At 36.4% G+C, this 14344-nt stretch overlaps 1 protein-coding gene across 1 annotated transcript in view; it reads left to right on the top strand.

Moving 5' to 3' along the window:
• The window catches only part of CSMD1 (CUB and Sushi multiple domains 1), a 1157732-nt gene that overhangs the window by 1128859 nt on the left and 14529 nt on the right, over window positions 1-14344 (top strand). Inside the window, exons 64-67 of the mRNA XM_088136832.1 lie at window positions 1016-1195; window positions 5732-5776; window positions 10337-10498; window positions 12226-12338. Coding sequence (XP_087992958.1) covers window positions 1016-1195; window positions 5732-5776; window positions 10337-10498; window positions 12226-12338 — 500 coding nt within the window. The remainder of the gene's footprint in view (window positions 1-1015; window positions 1196-5731; window positions 5777-10336; window positions 10499-12225; window positions 12339-14344) is intronic.

The raw sequence follows: 14344 nt of genomic DNA, 5'->3' as shown, positions 1-14344 counted from the left end.
CTTTTCTTTGGGGAAGTCCTATACCACATTGAGCAAGTGAGCTGGGGGCTTTCAGAATTGACCCATCATTTACAGTATTCCATAAGGACAAGGAAATATTGTACTCCCATGTTAACTTCCTATCAATATTTTCCACTTTTCACTTTACTATGATACTGTTTTGCTGATTTTTTTTCCTTCCCCAAGCACTTCATTGAAGTCTACTCCATTTCTTGGCTATTTGGAGAACTCTGGGTTTTATGCAGATCCTGCTGCTTCTACTTTATAGTTTTTCACAGCAAGGATTGTCAGTTTCTTCAGAGAGGATTGCCTGTTAAGAATGCTTAATGCATCTCATCCCATGTGGTCCCTTTCTGATTGGATGATAGCTTTACATGACATAACTGGCCCCAGCCATCAATCTTTGTTCATCCCTACTGCCTCAGTATCCTGGTTGATTGGATGCTTGCTTCATTAATTGCCTCAGCACTAATGGCCATAGTTTGCTAATCACCTATGTATGTGATTCAAGAGATCATAAGAAAGGAAAACAGATTGCTTACCTGTAATTGTAATTCTTTAAATAGCCTTCTTTTCATTCACATGACTCTCTTATTGACTGGGGATGGGGGGGGGGATGTCAAGGAATTCAGGCAAATTCTTCAGATATGTGCAGTGGGATGGAGCGATCAGGGCCCCCCAAGACAGTTTTGGTTTAGAATGTTTGCAGAAGCACAGATGACCACTCCAAGAACTGCAACTGCAGGTAAGCAGCCTGTCCTTTTCTTCTCTTTTTCCTTGCCAGTGCATCATAGGCAAGAAATTGAGGTGTGGTTCAACATCTTCAGTTTCAGCTTTTTTCACATTTCTCTCTTACATTGCTTCTTTATCAATAACATACAGAAACACATACAAATAGCATGCTAAGCTTTTCCAAACAGAAATTTAAAGTAATAAAATGTTTGTCACTTATTCTGTAAATGGCCTAATTTCTGTTTTTTTAGAATATTTTCAATAGCTCTTTAAACTCTTTCAGCTCATGGTTGTAGACAGCCAGAGACACCAGCGAATGTAGATGTAAAAGCAATAGATCTACCTACCCTAGGCTACACTTTGGTGTATACGTGTCAGCCGGGATTTTTTCTTGCTGGTGGATCAGAACACCGGACATGTAAACCAGACATGAAATGGACAGGAAAATCACCTGTTTGTAAAAGTAAGTCACTGATAAATTAATGGTAAAGTTTAATCGTTCATAAGGTCTATTTCTAATTTATTTCAAATGTTTGTATCTATCTATCTATCTATCTATCTATCTATCTATCTATCTATCTATCTATCTATCATATTATAATCGTGATATTATATATTATCTTCCTGAAGCAGAGAGATACAAAATAATGAAAACAAATAATGCATTCTATATTCATAATAGAAATTAATATATGTTTCTTCTTTAAATATTCCACAAAAGTGACATATAATGGGTGTTCAACTGTTGGACTGGCCACCTCATGGGAAACTTTGGCAAAGAGTGTCATGAGCTGTTGAGATATCTGGGAGTTGCTTCAATTCCAAGAACAGCACTCCCTCCTCTTTTCCGTTGCTACCTCCACAACCGTCACTAGTGAAACTTTGACTTACTGAGGTTTCTGCTCAGTAAGGCGGAACAAGGGGGAAAAAAGGCAGGACCTTCTTAGCTGATATTTTACAAAAAGAAGTAATATTACAGTGATGCAAAGGTGACCAAAGTGTACAAACACTTTTAGAAATGAGGTAAGCTCCTGAGTATTTTTGCCTTTCTCTTGCCCTTAGTTATTGAAAGTTTCTCCATCATGAGAAAGTATGATTGTTTAAGAGCAAGACATTTAATTTCCTGTTGAAAGATATTTTGTGGATGCTAAGTCCTTCTATGGCCAGCAGGCAGAAATCTTGATCACATCAGTCAGCAGTTTTGCAAAATATATCTATGAATGTAGGCTGTCCCTTTCCTCTTTCCTTTGAAATCAAAGGTGGAAGGAAGCAATTTAGATGTATCTCATGTATCTCATGCCTCTCAGATTAACAGATTTTATTAGAAGGCATATGTTTTTGTGAGCTGCAGCTTCTGCCTTTTAATAAAATTTGTTAGTTGGAAAAGGGTGCAACCAGACTCCTTCCAGTCTTAGGTGCTGGTCATACCAATTAAGAAAACATGAGTTAGATGGAATTTTGAGGAAGCAGTATAAAGTAATCTCCCAAATGTACAGGTTTTATAACTGTAAAAGTTAACATGAAACTAACAAGGAAGGGTTGTTCACTTTATCCAATGTGGTGTTATAGTCAAGATATTAGACTAGGAGTGGGAGACTCAGGTTACTGAGTGACTTTGGGCCAGTCAGTGTTTCTTACTGGATTGTTGTAAGAATAAATAGGAAGGAGAGCTATGTATATCACCTTGAGCTTCTGCATAAAAGGCAGAATATAAATCTAATAAATAAACAAACAAATGTTATTGATTTATAGTCAGTTGCCAATCTATATAATTATCCCAATTTCTTATGGGAATAAAGGATTTGCTCCTTTTTGCAATATATATTGCCTACCTATGTGTTTTCTACTTCCAGACTTTTCAGTTATAGTAAGGAAGGAATGTCTGTGGCATTTTGATACCAATGGAAAAAAAACTTGAAAGATTCACCCTTGAGCATGGAAACAAGTCAAATACAGAGATGCCTGATTTTGTTTGGTTTTTATTACTTCTTCTTCAAACAATTTATCTCAGAGCCTCTCCTTGTCTTCTCAGAATCTGTCTTCTGTTTTGTTTTGTTTTCTTATTTTTTATCTATTTATTTATTTTTTGGTCAGTCTGCTTCAACAGTTTCCTCAAAATTACCAACCTTCAGATCCTGAGGTAGCTTCTTAGGGTCAAAAAGGCATTCCTTCAGATTTATACTGATAGAGAGACACATATCTTGCATAATTAAGGCCGTTAAGGTGAAGAGGCTGCTGCTGCTACTACTTGGAGCTGCTCAGAGCAGCAGAAAGTGCTGATCAGGGAAGCTTGGGTAGAAATTGGTCATAAAAAGGAGAGGTGAAGAGAAGGAGTTAAGTGTGAGATTTGGGGGGAGATTTATCCATGTGTTTGGTGAAATTTCTGAGTGTTTTTCTAGCTTGGGCTACCTGCTGGATTTCTTGTTCCAGCCCTTGACAGGGAGGAGGGCCTAAAATCCAGACTTAAAACAGTGGTCCTCCCAAAAACTTAAAATAAAAAGATCAATTCTTTTTCTTCTCCTTCTGTCTCAGGACCAATACTTTTTTTTCCAGACCAATACAGTCTGGAATCAGGCGTGACCAGTGGACTAGCCAAGCTTGCTGATGACACCAAATTGTTCAGAGTGGTAAAAGCAATAAGGATCTCTGCACATTAGGGGAGTGGGCATCAAAATGGCAGATGCTATTCAATATTAACAAGTATAAAGTAATGCATGTTGGAGCCAAAATCCTAACTACTCATACAAACTAATTAGATCAGAACTAACAGTGACTGATGAGGGAAGAGCTCTTGGAGTAATGGTAAACATTTCAATGAAGTTTTCAACACAGTGTACATCTGCTGTAAAAAGGCCAAAAGGGATAATTAGAAATGGTACTGAAAATAGAGATGCCAACATTATAATGCCCTTGTATAAATCAATAGTGTGAATGCATCTGAAATATTGTGTGCAGTTCTGGTTGCTGGACCTCAAAAATAATACAGTGGAGCTGGAGAAGTTTCAGAGAAGGGCAACTAAGTTGATCAAAGTGCTGGAGCAGCTTCTCTATGAGGAAAGATTGCAACATTTTGGACTTTTTAGTCTAGAAAGGAGGCGAAAAAGAGGGGACATGACTGAGGTGTCAAAATTGTGCATGGTGTGGATAAAGTGGACAAGGTGAAGCTATTTTCACCTTCCCATAATGCTAGAACCAGTAGTTACCCAATGGTAGTGAATCCTGGAACAATCAAGTCAGAGAAAAAGAAAAAAATTGCACAACTTGTAATTAAACTTTGGAATTTGCTAACACAAGATGTGGTGCCAGCTAACAGTTTGGCTGGCCTCAAAAAAGAGTTGGACAAATTCATGAAAGTCATGGGGATCAGTGACTATTGGCCTTGATGGAAGTGAGACTGCCTCTGAAGGCCACCTGCTGGGAGACTAGTGGGGTTACTTGCGCAACTGGTTGGTTGGTATGAGAACAGACTGCTGGACGATGGCCAGAGGTCCATCTAGCAGGGCACTGCTTATGTTCTTATGTTTGGAACTCTACCCCTGTAGTGTTATTTTCCAGAATAGGTTTATTCATTTGCATTTCTAATTAATAAACATGCCATTTTATCTATCTTTTAAGCACATACCTCTCTGCCTCTAAGATGGTAGCAGAAGATTATATTGTCACCACAGCTCTTGATCCTGCTTGCTATAGTTTCCTATCAGGTGATATGAATAGTCTGAATGTCTTCATGTGATCTCCCTCTTATGAAAGGATGAGAGATAAGTAACCATCATCTAAAACTAAAGCATTATTTGGTATGAGCTAGGAATGAGTAACCTATGGCTCTCTAGATGTTGCTGAAGTAACATTGGTCATGTTAACTCGGTGACAGTTAAAGTTCAGGAATATCTGCAGAGTTACAGGTTGCCCAGTCTTAGTCCAAGTGAAAGATCTATTTGTATATGTACATTATTAACCTCAGCTTATGTCACAGTCTTAGTTTTTCATGTGTGTCTTTTAGTCTTTGATGTGCATATAATACAATATAAATAAAATTTTGTAATTACACATCCTCTGAAGATCTGCAAGAACCCACTTGTAATATAAATATGTGGTTGCATGTTTTTCACCTGTGCGAGAAACAAACAAACTTTCCTATAAATCTATATATTTTTTTTAAATGTAGAAATTAACAGTATAAGCCAAAAAGGGAGATTTAATGAAAATTGCTCTTTACAGCTCTGTGCTTTCTAGATTCAACACTTTAAGGATAGCTGCTGTTCCTTTTTGTTTATCATTGTGCCTAGAATGCCAGCCCTTTCCAAATAGGAACAGGATAGGGCAAGATTAATTTCTGCCTACTTTCCTTTGTTGCACTTCAGTAAGTCCACTTTCCTATCTAGTCATAGGCTATATTCTGAAACAAAAGCCATTGGACATAGTGAGTTAAGATGCATCAAATTATGCTGCTACTAGATTAGCAGTAAAAGCACTCCAAGATACAAGATTTGCATATGTAGTGCAGCAGACCTGAATTGCCCATTATACTGTACTATTGCCAAGAGGTTTTCCAACCACTGGTGCATATTAAGAAATATGATCATAGTTCTGGCTGTTTCTGGCTTATAATTATGTCATTAGCTTAGTAGAATCTAATTGTAGGTTTTAAATGTGTATAAAGACATATATGTACACCTTCTTCATTACTAGTATAAGGCTCTCTGTTACAGCACTGTGGTTGATATAAAAATAATTAGTTTTTAGAAGCAAGAGCAGCAATTATCCCTGCAATCAGCAAGCTTGCCATGATGCAAAGTTTGGACTCCTGAAATATTTTATTTTTCTGATAGTTATACAGAACTCTATCTGGCTGAATATGTAATACAGATTTTAGTTATGTCTATCATAAGGAATAGGTGTATCGGAAAACACACAATTGCCTCAATCAAGCATTATGTATCAACATTCTATATAAATAAAATATGTTCATAAAAATGATAATTTGTCTTTTTACTTGTAGGTAAAGGAGTGAGAGAAGTTAATGAGACAATAACTAAAACACCAGGTTTGTATACGAGAACAGTTTTAGAACTAAATACCTTAAATTCTTCTGCAGGCCACTGTTTCTCATACAATAAAAATACTTTTAGTCTTTAACAGAACCACTTCATCACTGATTTCCAAAGTTACATAAATATTGGCATATAAGATCTATTGTCGGAAATTGTCACAAAACTGCATTTTAAAACAGTACCCATTATTTTGGCATTACTTGGGGGTGTTTTCATTACTCCCAGGCACATAAAAGTTGTGAATGGGTGTCTGGAGGCCCAACTCTGCAACTTTATGCAACTTTTCTGTTTGGAAGGAATATGATAGATAGGGCTGTAGGTGGTTAAATAGTGATTTCAAAGAAATGTTCTGGACCACATAAAAGCATATTTTGCACCCCTTTGCTATTCAGTATAGCCAATACATAGATTTTTACCATCGTAAAACTAGATGGTATTACTTCTAGAGCTAGAAACTAGAACTAGATTTTAAAAGATGTGCATATTATACATTAGAATCTAGAGAAAATATTGCTTTATATCAGGCAATGTACTATAATGGAGAGCCTTATAAAAGTAAGAGTGAAATATACCGCAGATGTCATCTGTAAAATTTATTTTATTTCCATCTTATAAATAGTCTGCTAGGGAAAAGTAAATATATTTAAAAATTCAAATTCATTTCATAATGCAGATCTTAATTTGTTCAATTTAAAATTTCACTTTCTCCTGGATTTGCTTAACTTTCAAATTCATAAATGTGGCCTCAGATGAGGATTTACAGGATTCACAGAAAAAATTACTATGTGACAGAAATGTGCAAATCAGCCAAGTTATGATTTGAAAAGAGAAAGTTTCTACTGAAATTTGAGATTTGAAATTCAAAGTTAATAAATTTAAATTCCAACTGATTAATTTTTTTATTTGATAGAAGAATCATAGTCTGTGATATGGAAGCAGCCCTTCCTTCCTTCCTTCCTTCCTTCCTTCCTTCCTTCCTTCCTTCCTTCCTTCCTTCCTTCCTTCCTTCCTTCCTCCCTCCCTCCCTCCCTCCCTCCCTCCCTCCCTCCCTCTCAAAATGAGATAAGAATAGCAGGGATAGTAGACCCTTTAACCTGCAAAGTTTTAGTTGGATAGCTTCCAGAGTTTCATTGCAATAACATTTTGAAATATTCTCCCTTTTAAACCATAAATTATAAAGATAAGGAAAGGAGAACACTCAGCCTTCAAATTTTTCAGCAAAACATCTATAGAGGAAAAACAACTATCGAGAAAAAAAAACTGTTTAACAGGAAGATTTTTCTGAAAATAAAAGGTTCCATCACCTTCTGGTCATTTGAGGGGTGGGATTAGTAAACTTGTCCTGGTTTATTGGCAGAATTACCTTCTTCTGAGAATGATGGCCTATGTGCTGCTAGTGCAACATTTTTTTTAATACAGAAATCTGAGGAGGGCATGTGTTATCACTATTGCTGTATAATACCTTATGAAATAGATTATATTACATGCAGTAATCTAACAGCAGACACACTGCCTCAGGTCCACTGATGTAAAGAAGACTCTCTGATTCAAAATAAGTCAAGACAGAGATTGACCAGTGAAAGAAAGAGAAGAGACATATTCTATGCGAAGGGGAGTGGAAAGAATTCAAAGGAAAGGCAACATAAAGTGTTGAAGAATTGCAGACAGAGTGAACACAGATTAGCAGATTAGAGAAATAAGGAAGGATAAAGATAAAAGGGACAAGATAAATGATTGCACACAAAAAAGAACAAATTAAAATAAATCTCATTTTTCCTTCACTCTGTCTCAGCCTCCATACAAGCTTGTCTAAATAAATGTTACCAAAACAGCAATTCACAAACAGCAGAGCAGCACTTCTCTAACACTGTAGATGTGATAAAACTCATTAGTGGCTATTCATGTCAGTATAAAGAACCCATCGCATCACCTGATTCCTTCCCTTCCATTTGCCAATATATGGAAGAAAACCTGGAACAACATCTGCACGTTCTGTAGAGCCAGAAGCATTAAAAAGTCAATCGAATCTCTAAATCACCTTTGAAACTCTCTGGCCGAATTTGAAAGCTTATGATTTAAATTTGTTTTGAGATTTTAAGATTCTGTTCAAAAGAGTGATGAAACTGAGTCTCCTTCAAATCAAATCACCTTTCAGATAATCACACAGCCTTACTATGTAAACTTACCATTCAAAGTAGTTGAAACAAATAGCCATTATATCCTTGAAGGCAGAACAAAGTTGTACTAAACATCTTAAAATAAGTCACACAAGTTTTATTAGACTTAGTTCTTCCTGAGCAACCCATTATAGTAGATAAGAGAAGGATTTGACTACTGATTCTATAAATAGGCCTTGCTCTTGAAACACTGTAATCTTTGAGATTCTTTCCTTCCTAACTTTTCTTAAATAAAAAACAACTTTTCAGAAGTTCTTGAATTCTTGTGACCTAACCTATTGGTTCAGCCCTACCTGACAGTTGAAGCCTGGCAGGTTAAAAGCTATCTCGTGAGAAAACAAAGCACTAATCCTAAATATGTTCTTCTTGTCCCAGAGGTAGCCTAACAACACCTGTAGATCTTCCTTCCTTCCTTGACACATGGTGCTTGTAGGTGTTGTAGTGTATGCAATCCCTTTGGATGGTGTCCACAGCTCCACAAAATTAAATAGAAATTAAATAAATTTTTAAAATTATGACTAAGATCTTCTGATTTGAAGATCTCACTGTTTCCACCTAAAACATAAGATTTTAGATGAGAATGCTAAGATTTCAGGAGATTTCAGCCACTTTAAAACTATTTATTATTGCTTATTTATTCACTACATTTCAAAGTTTGGACTGTGTAGATCCTCTGTAAGCCCTCACAAAACAAGTTAGGGTTACTTACTTTCATTTCCCAGTGGTTTTCTTTGCACTGTTTCCACTCCTCTAGCTTACAGTTACCACTGAAACATATATTGATGCCAAGAGAGAATAAGAATTTAACTTGCTCAAGTATGTTTATAAAATTCTCACCTAGATGTTTCAGCCTGAGGGATACATTAGCCCATAATGCTACAAAATGAAAAATTCATGTAATGAGACTGGCGTTCATAATTATCTGACTACCTGTGCATTCTTCTCAGTGGTGTTATAACCTTACAGAGTTTTCAATGTGTCTTCAGTGTTGAATGTGCAATATGTCTTTTTATTCTTTAAACAAAATGTGTTTCCTGTGTCTCTCACCTACCAATAAAACTGTAATCTGAGATTAAATATTAATTAATTTGCACAATCCAATGAATACTGCATTTTGAGTTACAATTCACCAATTTCCTTGCTGAGAGGTTTTGCTTTTGCTTGTCTCCCAAATAATGAAAGAAAATCAAGAATTCATGCCCACCTTACCACCATGAGGAAAAGAGGCTGCCAAATAAGCTTCCCTATATTTTAAACATCTCATTTGTGTTCTCTTCTAGAATGTCTGTTAAAATCATACAAATGAATGGGATTCCAAATACATTCTTTCTTACATCATTCCTCTATAGTAGCCATCTAGCATCTTCCTAAATGTATAGTGGCAGAGTCACCATCTTCTGAGCAGCTTCCCTTGTGCTAAGAACTGACATAATTAAGAACATGACAAAGTAACCATGAGAGTAAACAGAATGGAAGACATTGTTTTGTTGTAGGCATGAGAATTTCAAACTCAGAGACATTAATTCTTAATGAAAGTTTTAGACTATGCACCAATGCCTAATTTTTCATGTATGATTCTCACCAAAATAAATGGGATTTAATCATGTCTAACATTTGACAAGTAGGCATCCAAATTGCCTTGAGTTTTTTCTAATGGATGAATGCTTTTAATAACAGTAAAAATGTAATATTGTTCCAATGCATTATTTCCAAAACATTATTTCATTGCAATGACCATAATGTGCTCATAATAAAAAAAAGCTATTTCCTCATGTCTTTTTGGAGAGCTGGAAAAAGAGACTGAAAAGGGGAGAAAGAGTAATTTGTTGAGTTTTCATTTTAAATCAAATTTAGTTAATTTAGCATTTTCCTACTCATCTATTCATCATGAGGACAATTCTTTTGCAAAAAATATATTGGATCAAATTATGTATTGAAAGGAATCAAATTGGAGAAATGTATATGAAAACGTATATACATGATCGTGCACATTTTGTGGGGGAGGGGATACTGTGAAAATGGAAAAAGCAGAGTTTAAGTTAAGAAACAGAAGGGACCTGAAATCTATGCATCAAATCAGTTTACTCTGAACCACAATTATTCATGGTACAACAGAAAAAGAAAAAAAAAACCCAAACCCCTGTACATCAAGGTTTACCAGAAGTATATATACTCTGTTATCACTGATATAGAAATATATAAATATTTCAGTTTGACAAATATTACCAATTATGAAACAACTTGTATGCACACTGTAATAATGTACTGAATAACTTGTTGAATAAAACGCACAGACACACACACACACACACACACACACACACAGAGACATCTGTTTGTAGACCATGATGATTTCCTTTTGTCTTTCTTCTTCAGTTCCCTCAGATGTATTTTTTATAAATTCATTGTGGAAGGGGTTTTATGAGCATCTAGGGAAAAGACAAGTTGCAACTCTTACAGTTGACTGGTTCAATGCTACAAGCAGTAAGGTGAATGCCACATTCATTGATGCATCCAGCATGCAACTTAAAGTATCAGGTGAGATTAGAAATTAGACTGCTATCATTGGAGCTATCTAAATGATATGCTGATTAACGTGTCATGAACATTCATGGATATGCAAGTAGTCCTCACTTAACAACCCTAACTGGGACCGGATTCTCAATTGCTAAGCAAAGCGGTCATTAAGCAAAACATATGACTACCCCGCTTAGTGACAGCAGTTACAGCAGTCCCTGTTGCAGTCATTAAGCAAATCACCCATAGTTGCTAAGTGACATATCATGTGACCGTGACTTGCAACCTCCTGCTGGCTTCCCACTGACTTTGCTTGTCAAAAGCCGGTTGGGAAGGTTGCAAATGGTGATCACATTGACTGTGGGACACTGTAACCATCGTAAACTTGATGGCTCCCAAGCACCCAAATCATGATTACGTGACTATGCGGATGCTGTGACAGTTGTAAGTTTTCAGAGCTGTCATAACTTTGAACAGTTGCTAAATGAATGGTTGTTAAACAAGGATTGCCTGTATATGCTATTTCAAATCCTAGCCATATATATTATTTCAGAATACTGTGAAATAAAGTGATTCTTTGTAGTTAAGTTTGATAGATACATTTTGTCTGAGATCTTTTTTGCTCTGACAATTGTCATATATTTTCTTTTTTAAAAAATGCTTCTTTAACATAAAACACATAAACTGGCAATCTAGAAAACATATGTTGAAAAAGATATCTATTAAGTGGAGGAGATCACCAGATGCTTGGTGAAAAGAAACAAAACAAATGGAAACCAAAATTTAACAAATGTATTGCTATAGTTTGGACTTTATGATTTTCTGATACAAGGAGTTAGTTTTTCAGAGAGAGCTAAAGTCTGTACTTTCATTGTCCACTTTTGTTATGGCTGATTAGTAGCTGACTTTCAGTAGCAGCAATTTCCATTTGAATTTTGTATTGGGTATAATTTTCTTTTGGTACCATTTTAATCATAAAAATCATTCCTTTTTAATGAGAATGGTAAAACATTCCATGATGTAATCATTTCTGTGAAATATGTCATATTTAAAATAGTTCAACATCTGTTGCCCATAAATAATTTTAGGTTAATATGCAACTACTTTTATTTATTTTTTTTAAAGTGGTCTGTCTTTTCATTGGCATAATTTTAAAATAACAACTAGCTTTCTGAACATATGTTTAATCTTGAAAGTTCTGTGTACTTTTTGTAAATCAATGTTCAACTTGAATATACTGTATTTATCCCTTTAGAAGGAATAAGTGTTTCACTGAAGTGCTAGAATTAAAGCAGAAGCATTGTATAGAGGGGTGGTTAAGACTGTGCCTGGAAAACAGACTGACAAGTCTGGTTATACTTAATTTGGGCAAATTAGGAGCTAGATTTGGACTCTGTAATATTTGAAGGCCAGAATTATATGCAATAAGCTAGTTATATAACTAAATTAGTGTCAGCAGGTTAAAAGGCAATTGACATGTCCTGCTGATTTCAGCATTGCCACAACTGTATTGGGACATGTTATAAAAATATTGCCATGACACTCAGGTAACATATGGTCCAGCTTAGAAGCTTTACAATAACAAGTATGGATTTTATTCTCCTTTTTACATATATTTGCACAGCAATAGCTAATTACTTGTGCAGTTTTATATAAATGAAATTTAATGGTTAATTAAATGTATTTCATTTACAGATATCCTGAATATACATTGTTGTGTAAACCTGCTTTAAAACAATTCTTTGTAGGTATTTACAAGAAAGAAGAAGCCCATTTGCTTCTGAAAATCTATCATGTTAAAAATCCGAAAGAAGGTTTTGTGAACAAGCCTGAAAACAACAAGTGGGCATTAGATGGCTATGTAAGTAAACACAGTTCTCTGAAAAAGTGTAACTGTATTGAACAGGAACGCCTTTAACAGTGTGACCAAATATGAAACATATAATTATATTTTATATAATATTGTATAATATATAATTTCCTTCCTTAGGTAGGATCTCACATGAATGCATATATATTAGGGCTATGCAAAGCATTTGAAAGAGGGGCTTCAGAAAATGCATTGGTGCAAGCCAAGCATCCTTTCTCAGTGCATGAAAGGAGCTGAGTCCTCTGGAAGGCTTGATGTAGCTGCTTCAAAGAATTTCTCTGATGATCTGCGGATTTGTGAGCATGCACTGGCAAGACATCTGCTGGAAGAAACAACCAGTGAAGTGAAGTGGCTTTTGAAGCAGCCTTGCAGTGCCTACCAGATGATGTAGCTGATCTAACACTTCAAGGAGGGCCAGCTGTAGATGTCTATATTTGTTCATTATCTTACATGCTTAACTGAAAGTTGTCATGCATCAAATTATGAAATTGCAGTGGTTGTACCTTAAAGGGCTTAGTAATCATGTGTCAACTACTCCTCTTTATTGAAAAATGTTATGTCCAGAATGGGACTTAGCCTATACACATAGTCCTTGCTTACTGACTGCCTTGTTTAGCAATCATTCAAAGTTACAACAGTTGAAAAAAAAAACAGCTTTGCAACCAATCCTTGCATTTACGGCTGTCACAGCATCCCATGGTCACATGATCGCCATTTGCGAGCTTCACAACTGGGTTCCAACAAGCAGAATTAATAGAGAATGCAGAAGTGAAATCACAAGCCACAGTCGTGATGTCTCACTTAACAGCCACGGTGATTCGCTTAATAACAGAAGCAGACATTGTAAATCTGGCATGGTCATGTGATCTTTCACTTAGTGACTGCGGGGCTAAGTGATGGAGTTGCTGGTCCCAATTGTGTTTGGTAAGTGAGGACTACTTGTATAAGTTTCAAATGTTCAAATATTTCTGCCAGAGATGCATACAGTGGGGCAAAAAAGTATTTAGTCAGCCACCAATTGTGCAAGTTCTCCCACTTAAAAAGATGAGAGAGGCCTGTAATTTTCATCATAGGTATACCTCAACTATGAGAGACAAAATGGGGGAAAAAATCCAGAAAATCACATTGTCTGATTTTTAAAGAATTTATTTGCAAATCATGGTGGAAAATAAGTATTTGGTCAATATCAAAAGTTCATCTCAATACTTTGTTATATATCCTTTGTTGGTAATGACAGAGGTCAAATGTTTTCTGTAAGTCTTCACAAGGTTTTCACACACTGTTGCTGGTATTTTGGCCCATTCCTCCATGCAGATCTCCTCTAGAGCAGTGATGTTTTGGGGCTGTCGCTGGGCAACACGGACTTTCAACTCCCTCCAAAGGTTTTCCATGGGATTGAGATCTGGAGACTGGCTAGGCCACTCCAGGACCTTGAAATGCTTCTTACGAAGCCACTCCTTCGTTGCCCGGGCAGTGTGTTTGGGATCACTGTCATGCTGAAAGACCCAGCCACGTTTCATCTTCAATGCCCTTGCTGATGGAAGGAGGTGTTCACTCAAAATCTCACGATACATGGCCCCATTCATTCTTTCCTTTACATGGATCAGTCGTCCTGGTCCCTTTGCAGACAAACAGCCCCAAAGCATGATGTTTCCACCCTCATGCTTCACAGTAGGTATGGTGTTCTTTGGATGCAACTCAGCATTCTCTCTCCTCCAAACACAACGAGTTGAGTTTAGACCAAAACGTTCTACTTTGGTTTCATCTGACATTCTCCCAATCCTCTTCTGGATCATCCAAATGCTCTCTAGCAAACTTCAGACGGGCCCAGACATGTACTGGCTTAAGCAGGGGGACATGCCTGGCACTGCAGGATTTGAGTCCCTGGCGGCGTAGTGTGTTACTGATGGTAGCCTTTGTTACTTTGGTCCCAGCTCTCTGCAGGTCATTCACTAGGTCCCCCCATGTGGTTCTGGGATTTTTGCTCACCGTTCTTG

The sequence above is a fragment of the Python bivittatus genome, unplaced genomic scaffold (genome assembly GCF_059951505.1).
Source record: "Python bivittatus isolate LINGU-HERP-01145 unplaced genomic scaffold, Pbiv_v1 ctg000020_np1212, whole genome shotgun sequence".
NCBI lineage: Eukaryota > Metazoa > Chordata > Lepidosauria > Squamata > Pythonidae > Python > Python bivittatus.
The sequence above is the reverse complement of the archived record's forward strand: the minus strand, read 5'-3'. Positions and strand labels throughout refer to the sequence as shown.